The 18882-nt window shown below is 41.7% G+C and overlaps 1 protein-coding gene across 1 annotated transcript in view; it reads left to right on the top strand.

Annotated features, from left to right (window-relative positions):
- Positions 1–18882, top strand: part of SH3RF3 (SH3 domain containing ring finger 3) — a 91883-nt gene that overhangs the window by 5464 nt on the left and 67537 nt on the right. The window contains exon 3 of the mRNA XM_057386517.1: positions 2776–2871. Within this exon, the coding sequence (XP_057242500.1) occupies positions 2776–2871 (96 nt within the window). The remainder of the gene's footprint in view (positions 1–2775; positions 2872–18882) is intronic.

Below are 18882 nucleotides of genomic sequence, written 5' to 3'. Positions count from 1 at the left end.
ATATCTTTGTCCAAACTACAGTGGATACCATTGGCTTTTGAAATTAGATTTGAGGCTTGGATTCCTTTATGCTGCCTGGAAATCAATTTAGTCAATGTGAAATAGTGAAGTTCAGAAAGTTGAAGTGGTATGCCAAAAGATCTGTGGCATTTTACTATTCATGATCCTTTTGGGAACCTTTCTAGGAATTTATAAGTAGCATGGCTCTCCAACTAATAAAAGGTTCTAAAATAGTTCATGCTGAATCTTTCACCAGCTAACCATATAGAATGATGTCGTTGGCTGCTAATTCAAAGAAACTTTCTAGTAATAAAAAATTTCAAAAGATTTTTTGGGATTTGCTGTAATTTCTGGAGATTTTCAACACCCTCCTGAAAACTAATTATGTAATGGAATTCTCAAGAATTTGCTCTCCCACGAAGATACTCATTTTGAATAAAAGCATATCTCAGGATGCTTTTCTCATATATGACCATATTCAGCAGCCAGACTTGGCTGAGCTAAACTAAGTTGAGCGTTTGGAAATGCTTCCAGATTTCATACAAGGTAAAGTTGAAAGGGATCTTCAAAGGTCAGCCACTCCCCACCCCATTCTTGAGCAATGTCAGCGCAGGATAAGCCTTTCCTGACAGGTGTCTGTGCAGCCTGCTCCAGGGATGGGATTGTACAGTTTCTTTAACAAAATCTAGTCAAATTCTTCTGGGGTTTCACAGTTTAAAATACTTTTCTTAATTTCTTTTGTGTGTATGTATATATATATATACACACACACAAAATGTATAATATGCATTTATTTGCAGTGCTGGGTTAACAGTTGGACTCGATCTTAGACGTCCTTTGTAACCTGAACAATCTGATTCTATTCATACCTGTACCTAAGCACTTACACACACATAAGATTATATATGTGCATGCAAACATACAGTGAAAGTATAGACCCATCACATCTTGCATTTTAAAAGAAAAAACTCTTTAAGGAAATAGCTGAACAAATATAGAAAGTAGGAACACTCATAGCAAGTTCCTGAATTGATGCAGCTGTTTCTTTTCCTCGTTTACCCCCTTTACCTAGATTCTAAATTTATGCTAATCGGTCTTTTGTAAGAGCATGTGGAAGCTTTTGCAGAGATGSATTACTGTCAGTTCTTTAAACAGATCAAAAATGGTCTGTGCAGACAGGGCTTTGGAAGGGAATGCTATCTGTTTCTTCAGGAAATTAAATGCACAAATTCTTTTTGTGTCCTTCCAGCTGTAATAAATAGCCGAAGGACTGAGTTTGTAGCCATTTCTATGAGCTTTCCCCTAATGGATCATTCAGATGAATAATTCAGAGGAAACATTTAAACTATTTCAGAGTGCACGTGTTCAAAATGCACATGTTCCAAAACTRCAAAGTACATCATATCACATCTCTGTTCTGGTCATTTTTCTATCAGTGCAAATCCGTGATCTGAACATCCTGGATCAGGAATTTGTGGGGTTTTTTTCTATGTGAGAAGTATCTGCAAAAAACCAGCTGCCCTTGYCTGGCCATTTGACATCAGTATCCTGTTACATGGAGCGTGGTAGACCATATGTAGCTCTTATTTTAACAGTGAGTATTGGAAAGGAAGCGAGATCGGCAGGGAACCCTCTCTCAGCTTTCTGGAGGAAGAGATTTTCTTCTTTTTTGTAAATTTCTGCACAGGAGCAGAGGAAGATTGGATGTCATGAGGGAACAAAGCTGACTTCCCATCTTCTCTCAGCCCACTCCTTTCTTTTCTCGTAGGAGATGTGAGCATCCAGGCAGAGCCCTGTGGAGAGGGCTGCCTTCCACWGCTGCTGTAGCAAGCAGTGCTGGCACAAGCCTGGGTTTAGCATGATGACCCCAGAAGGCAGGGATGGTAGCAGAAATCCCTTGACAAACTGAGTAGTTCAGACTGGGAAAATTCGGGATTTTGTTCTAGTTACTTGAGCTTTTCTAATGACGTGTATGTTCTAGGTCTGAACTATAGCAGGATAAAATTTAAGCACTATAAATCTAATTTGCAATTTGTTTTATCTCTTGTTTTATAATCATAAAAATGTTCATCATCTGCTAAAATTTTTTGTAAGGTCYCCTAGGTCAAATATAATATTAAAATACCGTAGGCTTTAGGAAGTGAACTTGTATCTAAACTGAATCTGATCCAACAGGTGAATGCAATTTGTCTTTTAGTATGTTATCCTTGGCTTTTTGTCTTCTTTGCAATTTTACTTTGTTATTTTTTTAAGAAAAACTGACATTCAGTATGTCAGCAGTGTAGGCTTGTTGCTGAGCATCTTGTACTATTCCTTACGCTCCTTGCTGGAAGTGTTTCCAGGACTGCCTGTGCTGTGCTGGTGTTTCCCTTTGGAACTGTCTTATGGAGCAGACAAAGCATCACAACAGACCCTTGGGTGCACAGGGGCAACTTCATGCTCASGAGATTTCACCTTTGATTTAGCGGTGACCTCTTGGCTCAGACATCCTTCCCTCCCTGTAAGGAAGCCAGAGTTACCTATTCCCACCTGCTGTTCCCAGACCTTTGGGGCTGCTGACATCCAACATGAGCTGCACAAATCTGTAGGGTGCTTCAGTGCACTTTGAATGGGATGCCTGGGATAAGATGCTGGCCCAGGATTCAGGAAACATTTTTACCGAGCTTATGACCTCCTGTGTGTACGCACTCTCTTAGCTGTCATTTGGGTAACTAAAAACCGRCATCTTTCTACTGAAAATATCTTATTATGTATTTTTTATATCTCTGATTTTAGGATGAGATTTTGACGGTCATCAGGAGGGTGGATGACAACTGGGCCGAAGGAATGCTGGGTGACAAGATTGGCATTTTCCCCATCCTCTATGTTGAAGTAAGTTTGTAACACATGGTGGTGGTTGCTGGTCTTCACATCTTGTGGAGGTTTTGTGCCTACAAGCGCAGGATAACTTCAAATATTCTTGTATGAGAAGGATAACTTAAAACAGAATTACTGAAAAGGGATTTTTTTTTATTTCTGTCTGCTAAGGCACTGTGGGGGCATACCAAATTTAATTTAAAGTGGTCAGCAAAATACRTTCCATGAACTAATTCTAAAGGCTTCCCCTCCAGTGTGATCTCCACAATGCATAGGGAAAACAGGGGAGGATGATTGCAGCTGGGATAGCTTGCACATATCTGAGGAGAGATGGGAGTTCTGGGCTGGTGGAGACCAGTGGTGCAGGTTCAGTCAGGGTGTGAATGCACAGACCTTCAGAGGGGTGGTGTGTGTGTCCCCTGCCCCAGCAGGGGCTCAGACACCTCCATCTGTGTGCCCGAGGGCTCTTATTCCTTGTGTGCCAGCCCCTTCTTTGTCCTGAGCTCTTGCCTGTGGTAATTTCCACGTGAGTCTTATTTCAGAGTAAATGCTGAGATTTCACTTCCTCTGAGCACACCCGTGGTGCCCCCTCTTCCCACTGCTGCCCATCCTCCTGCTGGAGGTGCCCTTCCAGCCCGAAGCTGCCTGGGAGCAGKGCTGCAGCCAGCAGGGTGGCCCGTGGTGGCCCTGCCTGTGCAGATCTGTCATCCAAGTGCCAGGCAGTGCCCTCGAGGAGCTTTCCTCCTTCAGAGGTGAGCCAGGGGTGCAAAGAGCAGGTGGGCACACATGCGTGTGCATTCGTCCAAGGTGCTCTCAGAGCAGCATCACCCTGACTCTGCTCCCAGACGCTTTCTGGTGCCGCTCTGTAGTGAAGCATCTCTTGTGCCCACAGCAGAGCCTGCTCTACTGTGTGTGCCTCTGAAATTACTTTTCCWGATTTCTTAGTTAGCGATTGGAGACAAAATAGAGATAATTAGTGCYTGACTACCTAATTATTAACTCCGACAATGACCAATTTGGAATAAACCGTGATTAATATACATTGCATTCCCACAGTTGACAAGAACAATAATATTAAAACCAGAATGTGTAGGAGCCATTATTGGGAAACCAGCTGCTTCGCATAAGTTAATGACTAGTTTTCTTCTATTCTGAATGTGTGAGACATTTTCAGTTTGTTGTGATTAAATGAGAAAGCTGAGTATCTCCCAGATTTCATCCTTTTTCCCTTCTTTTTCTTGTCCTGGGTAAGGCCCATATTACTGTACTGAATTTTGCTGCAGAAAGAGCAAACTGGAGACCTCTGCACAACCAGCTACTTTTGCACCTCACCACCTTTCCCCAGCTCTAATTTCATCTGCAGGCTGGCACTGCCTACGCACTGTGCAGCATCCTGATCTTTCTCCCACTCCTAGATACCTGTTCTCCCTAATCACTGCTCTGGCAGGGTGAAGAACTCATAACCTCAAAAGAACAGCCTGTAGGGAACATGTGCAATGTCTCACCGAAGTTCTCCAAGCACTAGCACCTCATAGGTGGTCGTGGAGGTGCAGGAAGTAGCACTATACAGAGTCAGAACAGCAATGTTGGCATATTCTACAGAGATTCAGGCAGACAGGTAGCCAGCACCAGGGGACAAGGACACACGTAGGAATGTCTGTGTGCACATACATTCATACCAGACACACTCAGAGTAGGTAAAATAAATGCACCTATGTGTATAGCTGTGTGTATACCCAYGTATATTTTATATATGTGTAAATTTGAAATCTGGAGACTCAAAAGTTCTATTCAAATGAGATGTGGCACTTGGGTGCCATGGACATAATACTTGTGTAGTGATTTGTAAAACCAAAAGGAGGTGATCCTCCAGACTGCAATATCGGCCACCTCTTTCATCCACATGGTGGATGAAGGCCTTGCTCTGAATATAAAATGAGCTTATGCAACTATCTGGGTTATACAATTATGTTGTTGTTGCCAGCATCAGATGTTACTTTGCATTAAAAATTAAAAGGAATCAGTAGGTCAAATCCCAAAGAAATTTTTAAAATCTCAATTCTGATGTTTATAAAATAAATCCATTAAACAAGTAGTACTTGAATCTAAAAACACTCCTCAAGTCTGTCCAAGCCCATTAAGTGGTTTTCAAAATCTTGGCAAAATGCATAGAATAAGCAAAGCTTAATTCTCACAGTAGCCTTCCACTTGTGTGACTCGGTTGGCTGCAGTGTGTGGGATTTCACATGGCATCCTGAGCCCTGTGCTCTGGAGAGAGTGAATTCCAGCTTGCAGGCTCTGGTGTCCCCATTTGCTCCCACAGCCCAGACAAGAGCTCTTACCCTTGCTATGCAAGCCAGAGCATTAGAAAACAAGCTGGCCACTTTGAGGATCTCAGGGTTTAGCATGCCAAGGCTACAAACAGTGGATATAATCCTTGTTGTGGCCCCCTTTGGTAACACTTTGTCCTGGCAATGTGCTGCTGTACCCTTCACATAAGTGCTTGCACAAACAGATTTTGCAGGTGCTTGCAAAGCTTTTGCAGTAGGTGGTGAGGAGGGGTGTTTAGAAAATTCCTCACCAGCATCATCACTTCTGTAAAGGAAGCCTGGGAAGACAGCTTTTAGAGCCAGACCGTGGTTGCAGAAAGCAGAGGCACAAAAAASTAGCAGACATCAAAATATACCTTGTCCCTTTTGTACCCAGACACCTCTATCTCAGCATTATGTTTGTTTGTCTGTACAGCCATATGAGTGTAATGTGACACGGATCTTATTCTTTATTCCTTACAAGTGTTGAGAAGGGTGCTTGCATGTCTGCAGAGAGGTTTTTTCCTGCCCCKGTAGTGTCATCTCTGTCCCAACCTCAGAGAAGCTACAATTGGATAAGAAACAAATATTCACAGCTCACAATGAACACTTTTACAGCATGAGTCACAAACAATATGGTCTGTCATGGAGAGTTTGGACTATTGTCTTACTTTGTTGCTGTCCTTCATCTTCAGTAGAAGTCATTTGGGTTGATAATTTATGTTTTAATTTGTCTGCAGAAAAAAACCCCACAACATAATCAAATTGATCCTCAAGGTGCCTTCTGTCCTGAAATAAGCATCTTATTAATAACCTGTATGGTTTAAAGTCATGTTCTTGCTGCGAGGAGTTTTGGACCTGCAAGGAATTCAAAGCCCTGACAAAATATATTTTACTGTCTTCAAGCAAGCTCCTTCATTATTAATAACTGCTGTTATTATCTMTGTTTGAAAGCTGTGTTCTGCTGCTCTGTGTAAAATTGAGAACAATGAAGAATAAAGTGTGTCCTAATAGATATAAGTGTCTGGGAGTGAAATTTGAGGGCAATGGTGTGCCAGGTATTTGGAGGGACGCATCCTGCTCYGATAGGCAGGAACTGGAAACTCAAAAATCTGAGCTGTTAGAGCAAAATTTCTGCCTGCAACCCCCAGAGCAAAGCAGTATTGACCAAGATCAAGAAGCCTTATGAGTCAGTGCTAGAGCAAGGCAATTATGTTGAGCACTACTGTGACTGTAATATCAGCAAATTACAATTGATGAAGTGCCAACCCATTGTTATAATGTTTTATGGCAGCAGGAGCACTGAAAGCTGTGATTAAGTAATATTAGGAGTTTTAAAATTCTTTTTACAGAGCAGTGAAGCAGGGTAATGAGGATCTTCTCCTGTTCTTCACAGTCAAAAAAGAAAGGAAAAAGTAGAAAGGAGATCTAGGAGAAAGAGGGAGGAGGAGAATGGGCAGACCTGAGGGTTTCAGTTGCCTGCAGTGTAGGTGCACAAGACTCCTCAGGGAAAAGAATTCTTGCAAGTCAATGTTTAAAAAGAGTTCAGCCAGAAGTGAAAATAAAGTAAAATCCAAAACTAAATGGATTTCTTAAAAAAACAGTTATATTTCATTCCAAAATTACCTTTGTAGTGCAGACCATCTCATTTAATAGTTTAGTGCTGTCCCGCAGGATTTAGCAGCCATTCTAAACTGGTTTAACCCATACAGGGGACACGGGCACATTCACCAGGATCCCAGCGGTGGTTGTTGAGTAGTGCCACAGAGACCCACATTTCCAGCAGAAGAAGGTCCTTTGCTGTGTAACCACGTACTTGTTTGAGGGTAACCTTTAGTTGGCCTGCAGATGAATGCAGGTGGTTGACACTTTCAGTCTGGATGGCAGATTTTGTCCTTTATTTCTCTATATGCAGGTTCCCATCAGCCATTGCCCAGTATGCTAGTGTCCACAGTGGCAGTCAACACTTAATATTACTGAACACTCAGATGTGTGCACGTGTGTATTTCTAGTGTGTATTTCTTCTCTAGTAATTGTTGCCCAGTCCACTTCTTGTCTATGTTTTCTCTCTCCTCAGACTGTTTGGTTTCTCCCTTTAGCTGCAGGACAGATGGGTCCCTCTGGGACTCTCATAATGAATTCCACCTTGACGACTGACCTGTCATTTATGTTTGTGTGGTCATGGTGGCAGCACACTCTGAATCTTTCAGAGTATCTTTCATGAAAGCCTTCCAAAAAACCTGAAGCCTTAGATGTTCATTAAATGGTAACGTTTGTTTGGTGCTCTTTTCAAAAAGAACATGCAATCGCTGTTTTTAAGGACTGTCAAAATGGTTCGTTTTAGCCWTGCTAGTATCATTTAATGTGAATTAAAATGGAAGCTTTTGAAAGGTGAGTAGATGGAAACTAGTGTTGATGATTTTAGAAAAGCTGACTTACTAAATCTCAGAGGAGCAAATTCATCCCAGTAGTAAGTACATGTAACACTAATGAGTTAAGAATTACACCCATTATCATCACAATTGATTTTTTTGTTCTCTCTCCTTTTGTATGTCAGATAAAAACGGAATAAGAAACTTGTGAAGCTGATGATAATGTAATCTCTAAAAGGTGTTCAGCCAATTTCTGTTGAAAAGCTTTATTGATATGCATTTTCAAGTTTAGTACATATATTGTTTTAAGAACTTCATTCCTGCACCTTCTTAGCTACTAAAAAGTTGGTCCCACTTTTTTTTTATCCTGCATAGAATATTGTAGAATATTCCAAGATACTTCTTGGTATCAGATTTCTATGTGAATGGAGTACAAAATACAGTTTTCATGTTTCATATTCAAATTAAAACGAGAAGAATTTGTGTTGCAGGCTGCACGAGGGACCTCAGTGAGAACCTATCCACCTACTACTACTTTCACATCAATCTGTGAATAAAACTTATCAATTTAAAGTACTGTTACATGCATGCAAAGTAAAATAATGTATGGAAGTTCAAATAAAGATGATGTTAGTCAGAAAAACTAAAAGTATTAGAAGTCAGAGGTGAGAAGAAGATTAAATATACAACATATAATATATGAATATATATTTGTCTACTATGTATATATTATATATATACACATAATTTTTAATCTATGGCCCATCTTTCCTGCATAACAGCTTGATTTCTTATGTTCCCTTTTGCTTCTATAAATAAGGAACCTTTTGCTCTTTGATTTATTTTCCCTTGTAAAATGTAAATTAACATGACTTTGGGCAGAAAGTTTTTGTTTGTTTTTTTTTTTTTTTAATTTTTTTTTTTTTTAGTTCTTTGCTGATTTCTAGCACCCTTCACACAGTGATCATTGACACAGATTCTCTAACACTTTCCTCCATCTTCAGGATACAAAAGTGAGCTGCACTGTCACCTTTTAATTTAAATRTCAGGCTTCCCCTGGACTAGCTGAGCAGCTCAGCTCTGTAGACCTTTTCRAGTCACTCGCTCCCCTCAGGCTGTGTCTGGACAAGTAAAAGCAGGTTCTTCTTCTTCTGGTTTCTTCATCAGAGAGCACCATGTTTGCACTAAAGTTCATCTCAGGTGGGTGCCACAGAGAGGAAGCTGCACACAGAGATAGGTAGGAGTACTGTCATATTTGAGTCTTCCTCCCCCCCAGACAATTATGRGATCTATGTGAGCCGTGGTGAGAGCCAGCAGGTAAATTTAGACATAGCTGTAGGTTGTGAAAATTTGCCTTTTGAGAATGGACAGTTTTAGTTGCAGGTCTTCTCTTGGTTTTACTCTCGCCAACTTTCACTTGAATGAACTCATAATCAAATTATTCGAATTTATATGTTATGACCAATATCCTTATTCATCAAAACCAGATCCAAGTTGTTATCACCTTCTATTTTTCCAGGGACTGTTAAACCAGAAATTTGCCAGCTGTCATATCCAGAAATATCTTTCCCGCCCACCCCTCCTAATTATGAGTAACATCTGAATTTCCTAGACTGCATTTTGTAAAAATAACTCTCTGGAGCAATTTATAGCAAAAAAAGGTTTCTAACACAACCAACCTAAGCATACAACCTTCACAAATAATCCCATTTCCTGAATGTTTCAAAGTCATATATATTGATTTTATATCTGTACAGGGTGTTTTTGAAGTGCTGCTTCCTAAATGCCAAAAATTAGGTACCTAGGTATCTAAGCAASATGGACTGACTTTTGCTCTTGATCTGATAACAAGGCTTTGGTCTCTAACCACAGTCTACTGCAGCACTTCCCCTGAAAAATCCTGTTTGATGGGGGTCTGGCCTGCTGTGTTTTACATCTGCTGCCACTTCCATCAGCACATSAGCCCTTCCCTCCACATCCAGATCCCCTGGGCTATGCTTGTGCTTCAGTATATGTTTTCTGGGTGCAATTCTGTCTCATTTTGGTTATTTCTACACTGAGTTTTGTGTTCTGCCTCCAAGTTTATGCTCTGTTACGGTCACAGGGCTGCTCGTGTTACAAAACAAACACTAGTGATGATCTGGGAAGGACCAAGTAAATAGATGGCACATTTCTTACAGACAGCTTCTGCCTGTGCAACCAACTTGGACTTGCCAGCAGGGGTGAGAAGCCTCATAGCACACAACCACTGCAATGACAAACTCCAGCAATGGTGCAGGCTTCCAAGCACCAAAAATTAGCATTCCCCATTAAGCATATCCACTGTCCCAGTGCTTTCTGAGTCAGGTCTAGACCACATCATCAGTAGAAGGCACTGAAGAGATCTTTTATCTTTTCCAGCCATTCATCACCTCTGACAGCTTCTAAAGGATTGTTTCAGCACGGGTGACTGCCTGGATATTTTTCCTTTTGAAAAAAATGTATGTTTCAGTCTAACTTACCTAGAGCTAATGTATGAATGTATATTGAGAAGCTATATGTCAAAGATACTGTCTAGCAATTAATTAAAAACAAATCCTAGAGGATTTCATTATTTCTCACACAGGCATTCTTCATTTTGTTTCCTAGTGTCCTYATTAGTGCATGTTTCACATCTTAATTAGCTTGTTTCTTGGGGAGCTTTCCTGGTGYCTTAAAACTCTGGAAAGTGATCTTCAATCCAAATACAGACATGGTCAGTAGAAGGGTTTTTTGGGAGATGCCCCTGGCAAACTAGCTGCCTTCTCTGCTCATTTGCTGGTGGCCACAGCTCCATGAGCAAAGAGCAAAATGTTTCCAKGTGTCTGCCATGGCACTGATGCTGGGAGTGACAAAGAAAAGTGGGTCCAATATGAAAATCACAGACTACAAAAAGACCAGGAAGAGGTGGGAGCACGTTATCCTTTGCTGTGCCMGTGGAGGGTAAGATGCCCTCCATCAGAGGGACAGGAGGGACAGAGAGTTGATGATAGTGACACCAAAAATGATTTGCCAGGGAGTGCCTGCTAGAGCTCCCTCTGATCTCAGTTTTCAGAAGATAGCATGTTTGCATAAGTATTATGGAGAGACATGGATTTGACAGATGAATCTCTCTGTGGGTAAGGAACAATCTGGATGATCACATTCAAAGAGTGGCAGTCAACGTTGTGATGTCCAAGTGGAGAGCAGTGACGAGTGGCATTTCTTTGGGGTCAGATGGGGACAGCTGCTGTTTATCTCATTTGTCAGTGACATGGACAGTGGCATTGAGTGCACCCTCAGCAAGTTTGCTGGTGACACCAAGCTCTGTGATGCTGTCAACACACTGGAGGGATGGGATGGCATCCAGAGGGACTCGGACAGGCCTGAGAGGTGGGACCATGTGAACCTCAGGAAGTTCAACAAGGCCAAGTGCCAAGGTCCTGCACCTGGGTCAGGGCAATCCCAAACATGAGTACAGGTGAGGGAGAATGGATTGAGAGCAGCCCTGAAAAGAAAGTCTTGGAGGTGCTGCTGGGTGAGAAGCTCAATGTGACTCGGCAGTGCACAATCACAGCCCAGAAATCCAGCTGTATGAGCTGGATCAACAGCAGCGGGGCCAGGGAGGTGACGAAGGTGATTGTCCCCCTTTACTCTGGTCTCATGAGACCCCTCCTGCAGTGCTGCATCCACCTGTGGAGACCCCAAAATGAGGAAGATGTGAACCTGTCAGAGATGTGAACCAGCCTAGAGAAGGGCCACAAAGTTGCTCAGAGGCCTGGAGCACCTCTCCTATAGTGACTACAACTAGACTACCCTCTCCTATAGGGACTACAACTAGATGATCTTTAAGGTCTTTTCCTACCCAAACCGTTCAGTGATTTTATGATTACTCTACTATGGGAAATACTCACAAATGTCTGAGCTTGATGTTTTGGACTTTTAAAGAAGAGTAGTTTCAAGAATAATAGTTTCCTAATAGTATGTATCGATGAATCATTATTACCTCTTTCTCCACTTCTCAGTGTTGCAGGCCCTGGAATGGCCGAACTGTTTTTATTCTAGGCACGAAGAGAACTAGGAGTGTGTGTGTATGCTGAATGCATGCTTCAAATAATAAAAATAACASATGAAGTTGATTTTTAGCCTAAAAATGTCATTAGCTGTGCCAAAACCAGATGTTTAAGTCTGAAATCCTATGACATTGTTAGGTGTTAGAGCTGAACATTGAGAAAACCAAATTCAAAAGACTAGAGGAAGAATCTRCAAATTAAAAACAAAAATCAGAAACAGGGGAACATAGTTGGAATTAATTTGGGAATATCTATCTTTTCCAGATTTTCTCTAGAGCACACAGGATTCTTGAAGGCTGACCCCTTTGTGTTTAGTCTATCATAAAGAAGAAATTGCATTGGTTTTGCTTACTTTATTCCTTTACAAAGTAAACCAGCCATTGTTTATTTTATCTCCTGCTACACCATTTTTGAGTGTAATACTGGCATTATTTTAATCCGACAAAAGCAAGGGCTGCTGCCAAAGGCATTATCCTGCTTTTTCCTCATGTGTGACAATTCTTTCCTTCTGCCTTCCATGTTCCAGGACTACCAGATATATCTGCGTGCTGAGATGAATCAGGGAAGCCACCCTGTTGAAAGCTATCCATTTAAGTTGGAGCTGTTGTTTTAGTTTCCATCATACCTGTTTCATCATCCCATTTCCTGCACAGTCACATGAACATCCATGCTGATGCAGKGCAGAAAGAGGGAAGATGGGAAGGGAGGTCATGTGGCATCTCACACTGCAGAAAAACATGGGTGAGGGGCAGCAACCCTCACCCACAGATATTCTGCTGTGATTGCTATCGTTGCTTTGTGGTCTAAGCCATCACACCAAAACAACGAGGTGAGGAATGTGGGACTCTGTGCAAGCAACCTCTTCTCCTCCTGGTTGTCCCTCAAGTTATCTAATTATTTTATTAAGTTATAATTTTATGAAAAAGCATACTAGATACTCCATAAACCAGGTTAATAATATTAGTTGTTGCTTAAGTGAGGCTGGAGGGAGTGTCCTGCTCTAAATCTGACTTTGAAGTCTTCCGATCTGTTTAGACACAATTGAATCAAAYTGACAGGAAATTTCATGAGAGAGCTTTCTATAATAGAATTTTTCCATAACAGAATTTTTCTGGAAACCTTGGGACAAAGCAGGAGAGGTGCCAGAGCAYTCAGGCAGTGATAGACTCATGCTGGAGATATTCTCCTCTTAGCACACAGCTAAAGGGATGGCAGTGAGGGAAGAGGCAGCTCTGTTTCTCAAGAAGAAAGCAATCCTGCAGGAGGAAGAGCACTCTCTGATGGTCATGTCCTTGATCCCTTTTCTCTGAACTGCTTCAGCATCAACAACATAGTAAGGAATTTACAGGCATGACTTCTCTTGTGTTCTTTTTATTTTCCTAGCCCAGAAGGAAGGACTGCAAGTCTTATCTTTGAGAAAGAATGTCCTCAGCATCTTCTCTCCTTGCTCCAGTCTAGGGGCAAACACTAGACATGCCTGCTCCCAGCCAAAGCCTTTCATTTCCACAGGTGCATTGCTCAGGAAAGAGAAGTGTGTGTTTATATTGATTTGGTGGATGCATGGTTTTACTATMCCTCCCATGAGCTATGGGAGTGGAAAAAGAGCTATGGAGATGATCAATGCTGAATTCCTGGCAATCCTCCAGGGCAGATGAGGTCTGGGAGCTCTTGGCACTGGAACTGAGCTTCTCTGTCCTGCAGCACTTGGGGGCTGTCATGGTTTAACCCTTGCTTGTTACTACTTGGGGTCATGATCTGGCTCAAGCACAAGGTTTTGTCATATGGGCATCCTTGAGGGCTGAGTTTAAGTTCAAGGCAAAGGCTGCTCAACAGCACTCAGTGACACATAGGTCTGCCTTTGCATGGAGCAATTCCATTAAGCACATAACTGAGTTTTCAGTGCAGTACACAGTTACTTGTGTTACTTTCTGTTTGKTCACTGGCTAAAGAGGAATCATTGTCCTTTGATGGCAAGTTATAAAGACATTGCCAGTGGGAATCACATCCTCATGCCTGGTTCCATTCATCCATGTGGCTGGCAGTTCTACTAGTCTTCATCCAACCTGTTTGCTGAGCATTCACAAAGTTCAAACTCTCATCAGGTTATACCTGGCTACATTCTTTTTGCATCCTTAGCAAATACAGACATGCCTCATTCATGACAGTCTCATGTGGTCATCTGCTGCTACTTCTTTCTTTTCTCTGAAGCCTTTTTCCATACTCTAGAGCTCATAGAACTTGCCCTTTGATTACTCATTACTCTCCCTGACCATTGTCATTTATTTACTACTGAATKCCAGCTATGCCAATCACTTTGTCATTTTTTTAAATCCTAATTTTCTTCCATAGAGTTCTGTTCTTCACTGTTGTGATGAATGCTTCAAACATCTGGATCAGCATTGCTCCTCCAGATTCCTTTCTAAAATTGTTCCTGGCTGTGATGGCCACAGAAGATGTATGGTGTGCAAAATCCTCTATCCATCTTGCTGATAAGACTCGCATTGTAAATTTGTTCTATAACTATACATTGTCTCTTGTCCTCATCCTAAATTGTGCTTTCTTTGGGCCAAGAGCTGTCTTGTTGCTCCATGTTTACATGTTTCTCACGGTGGAATTCTGATGTGTGGTGGGAGCTTTTCACCATTTAATGGTAAAGCTAATAAAAGTATTAACAAATGTCTTTGTGACTGCAGCACATGGTGCAGTCACCATTTGCAAAGTTTCCTCAGGACAACTTGTCTCTCTGCCTGTGGAATGTAGGTGCAATGCAGAGCAGTCCATTTTCAGAAAGGAATGTGTTAGGAAAATATTTGAGCTTGAGTAATTCCACAAACAGGAAAAAAAGCCCCAGTGTTCTGCACTTTCAGAAAGATTTCCTACTGTGCAGATTTTTTGCTAGCCCATTCATTTTGCCATCTCAGAGCTCAAACAGCATGGCTTAGAGCAGTGGTTTTCCAAATTCCTTCCAGTTGTAGCATACTAACATAAACAACATTTGCATATGGATGTCATAAAAGTGACTAATGCTGGCAATCATCATACTTTATTGCAGTAATGTGACACATGTGCCTGAGCATCCTAAAAGATCTGCTCCAAGCTCACTGGCGCTGAAGAAATGGTACACCTCTTATCTAACAGTGACACCTGTGGCAGAGCAGGCTTGGACAGAAACCTGAACATTGATGCAGTTCTAGATGAGTGTACAAGAGACAAGGGCATTTGCTGCTTCACTGCATGATTACACTGCTCTGGGTACATGTCCTTTGCCCTAAACCAGAAATTTAACTCAAAAAGTTGAAAAAATGACATTTTYCAGTTTGATAGCCAGGGAGTTCAATGCACTTTTGACCGCAACTGTTGGGAAGTCAATGAAGAGACCTCTGACTCTGACCTCAGCCTTGTCCCCAATCATATTTTAACATCTTGGAAGCTCCAAAGAGGTCTATAAATAGTTCTTTGAGGTAAGGGGTTCTATGAGGGTGAGGCTGAATGCTGCCCTTTTCAGTCAAGAATGTGCAGAGTTGAGAGAACTGATCACAGTTCATCCTTGTCAGATTTTCCTTCCACAAGGTGAGGGGGGAGGGTTGTGAACCCAACTGCATCATCATATAGCACAGAGAACATACTTTCTTATCTTACAGACTGCCTTTCAGTTACTGGTCAAACTCCCAGAAAACTGAGATGTGCCTGTTTTGCAGTGTGCAACATGCCACAGGCCACAACCCCTGCCCTGTAATGCCATCCCAATCCACTGTCCCACTTTAACAGAATGACACAAGTATAGTGGTCTCCATGGTAAGACAAGGTTATGTAAAAATTGTTTTTAAATAACTGGTCACTGTGTAGAGTAAAAAAGGAGGCAAATTAATGTTCCCACTGAGGAAAAAGAGCCATGCTGCTGTACCAGGCATCAGCACATCCAGGTAATTCCAAGCAGGGTTTGCACTGTAATAACAACAAGATAGGGCAACTATGAGACAAACTCAGGCTCTCAARTCATGTCTCTCTCAGCACAGTTCCTTTTTTTCATCTGTGTGCATAGGTAAGAAGACCAATCTCCCTTGTTGGGGATACACTGATGGTTTGTGTATCCTGCTGCTGGTGCCCATTTCAAACACACAGAGCTCATCTCCCATTTCAGAGAAACATCTCAGAACTGTCCCTCTAGGGAGTCACCCGATGGTTGGGTGAAACAGCAGCACAGTATGTCCTGACTCAGATTTTCACCCCGACTGGCAAACAGTAAACCCCAAGGCTGGATGTAGCTCTCCAAAGACAGCAGTTTCGTGACAGGTGGCTGGCATCCACTGGTGTTGGCAGCTTCCAGTAAAACACACAGTGTGACCCTGGAGCTGGTGCAGGAACTCTTGACTGCCACCAGCAATCCTGCGTTATAGCCAGCTCTAGCAGGAGCTGCATGCACACAGAATCTGACTATACAGCCCCATGGGACRTCACACTATTGCAAATGTCCTGTACCACATCCAGCAGTTCTTTTCTGCCTTCTATTTGGGAAGCAGAAGCCAGAACACTATGTAGTAAAAAATTACTCTAAATATAGCACATACAAGGCAAAGACTGTTTATCACAATCCTTTAGTGCTAATGTCTGCTTGAATTGTGTGTACCTTGGTTCCTTTTACAAGCAATTGAACCAAAACACTTTCCTGGCATTTGCTTTCATTCTTCATTTCTGCTTTATCAGAGATAGAGAGTACAGTGCATTTATTTGTATGCGATTCCCCACAGGTAATCTTCAGTTGCAGCACATAAAACTTAATTTTCCCCAATTGCACAAGATTTCTTATTCRACACAAAGTTGTAAATCACTGCAACAAAGACTCCTTGCTTGCTCTGTGTAGGCAAAGCCTTATAGTACTTGAAAAATTACTTTGGCTTTGCCACAGGCTCCTTGTGCTGCAATTCCAGGAGCTCCAAAGATTTATCCAACTTCGTGCTTTCTGCAGGTAACATTGATGGTGTGAGGTGCATGTAGGTTTTTTCTCATTACCCACCAGAACACTTTTCTTATCAAATTTATGAAGGACTTCAGCAAACATATGTTTTGTTTCTTTCATCCTTATGTTTTGTCACATTAAGCTGGAAGCATTTTTCTTTAAAAAGACATGGTACAGTTGCTTCTTTCACACAACCCTGAACATTACAAACCCAGCATGTTCAAGAACTGTATTTCCAGGAACAAATCTGAGAGAGAATAAGCAAAAGGGCACAATGACATGTCTGGTAGCATGTGTGCACTGTGCAGCTATCAAGAAGAGAAGGATCTCTGGAACAGCATGAGCACGATGTCCCTGGTTCACAGTCCCATTTATAATTACCTGGGGTCACACACTGTAATTTGGAAGCCATTTGCTTTAAGACTCTCAGGCTTGATGTATGTATTCACTCTGAAGACATCCTCTGCCCTTGGTGGTTATTTAACTTGTCCATTTTCAGTTAATTCCTAATTTTATGGGTATTGTTGAGTAAGCAATAGTACCAGGAGCCTTGTGAAACATTGAGGAAGGAAGTAGAAAGAGTTTTTGCCTGAAAACACAAAACATGGCTCTATTTAAAGATATTGCTTGGCATTTACTTGTGATCCACACAGCTCTGCTCTGGGATSTAAAGTATCTTTCTTGACCCATGCTTAAGTTTTTAGCTACAGCTGGCCCACAGTGGAATTTTTCACAAGTGAAGGGCTTTCTAGATTCAGCACAAAGCTCCTTCAAAGGGCTTCCCTTCCTTGCAGTAACTGCCTGTAMTGATACAGGGCTCATACAGCTGCCAGGTTTTGGTGAAGCATGAGGACATCATGTGAACCACTTTGGAAAGCCTCCTGATCCATCCACGTGCCCTGCTGGTGCAGGTGGGCACCTGGACTCAGGGGTAGAGTCACAAAGGGTTTCCATTTTGCAAAGAAAACGAGTGAATAATACTCAGCACAGCCAGAAAGCTGGTGGCTTTCTATTCASAAAGTGTCAGTGTTGTTTCAGGTCTCTCATGTGCCCCCACACAGGGGCTTTCAGCCAGGAGTCCAAGTACCCTGTTGAACTCCTAAACTACTGTGGCTTTGGTAATTTCTTGTCTTAGCTGAGAAACATCATCTGAGAAACAATTTCCTGATAGATGTCTTGTCAAAACAAGCAAGTTCCTGAGAGGTACTTAAATTCCAATGAGTTTCATTTTTTGATGAAAAAAGAGTTTGTSAGTAGAATCCACGCAAGCTTCAACAGGGACTCTTCTGGTACTSAAATTGGTGCCAGATGGGCACCAGTCCTTCCACCGTTGAAGGCAGCTGGAGTTTTGCCTCTGACTTCAAAGGAATTAGGATCAAGCCCATGAATTCATGACTGCACTTTTTATTTAGCTTTCTGAATAATTTATAAGTAAAAATAGGCTGTATTCTCCCACTYTTTCTGATGTTGAGTAAAGCTGTATTTGGTTACATTTCTTGCTTTCAAAGGAGCATTGGTGCAGTTATGAGTGTCTTATTATGAAAAAGGGAGTCCATAGGGGACAGATAGAAAGAAAAAGGAAATCCTTAGGCATATYGAAGATACACAGCAGATCAGAGATTCAGAGATGACAGATCAGAGCAAGAGAGTCCTCATACTTGGAGCTGAAGGCTAAATAGCTAGCATTGTTTCAGGAAGTAGAGGGGGATCTAGAAAGCATGCTTCCTTTTGGTGAGTTCATCTATTTTTAATGAGATTACATTTAGTTTTATTTTCTTTCTTCTCAGTTCTTTAGACATTATTTTCCATAAGGTTTCTTGCTGTGTTAGCTTCTGAACAGACTTTGCAGCAGACTTTACATTTCTCTGGGATACCAAACTTGTTCTCCACCACTGCAAACCATTTTCCTTCTTAAAACTATTTGGAAAAAAAAAGAAAAAGAGGAAAGAAAAAAAWTCCCAGTTCACCACCCAGGGCTTAGTGTTTACTTCTGCTGCACGCATCATTTATTTTCATTCTGCAAGATCATGATGACACGCTCGTCCAAGCACATGCTGTTCTAATATGCTACATTCCTTCAGCCCCTCAGCGTGTTAGAAGTGACATTGCTGCTAAATGAAAAAGATCTTGTAGGACAGGCAAACAGATTGCTAAGTACTGCTGCCTTTCAAAGAACCATGTTGTAGACAAAAATTATTGGCTTGCCTTTTCYGGACTATACATTGTTGTGTATGTGTATGACCCTGATTAGGAAGGCTATCTGCTGTAGGGTCTTAGGGAATTCATTCCTTGAGAACATGCTGAYATATTTAGCAGGC

Source organism: Malurus melanocephalus, unplaced genomic scaffold, assembly GCF_030028575.1.
Source record: "Malurus melanocephalus ecotype Western Australia unplaced genomic scaffold, MMel_1.1 scaffold_1, whole genome shotgun sequence".
Classification (NCBI taxonomy): domain Eukaryota; kingdom Metazoa; phylum Chordata; class Aves; order Passeriformes; family Maluridae; genus Malurus; species Malurus melanocephalus.
Note: the sequence above shows the minus strand (reverse complement) of the source record. Positions and strands in the feature narration are given on the sequence as shown.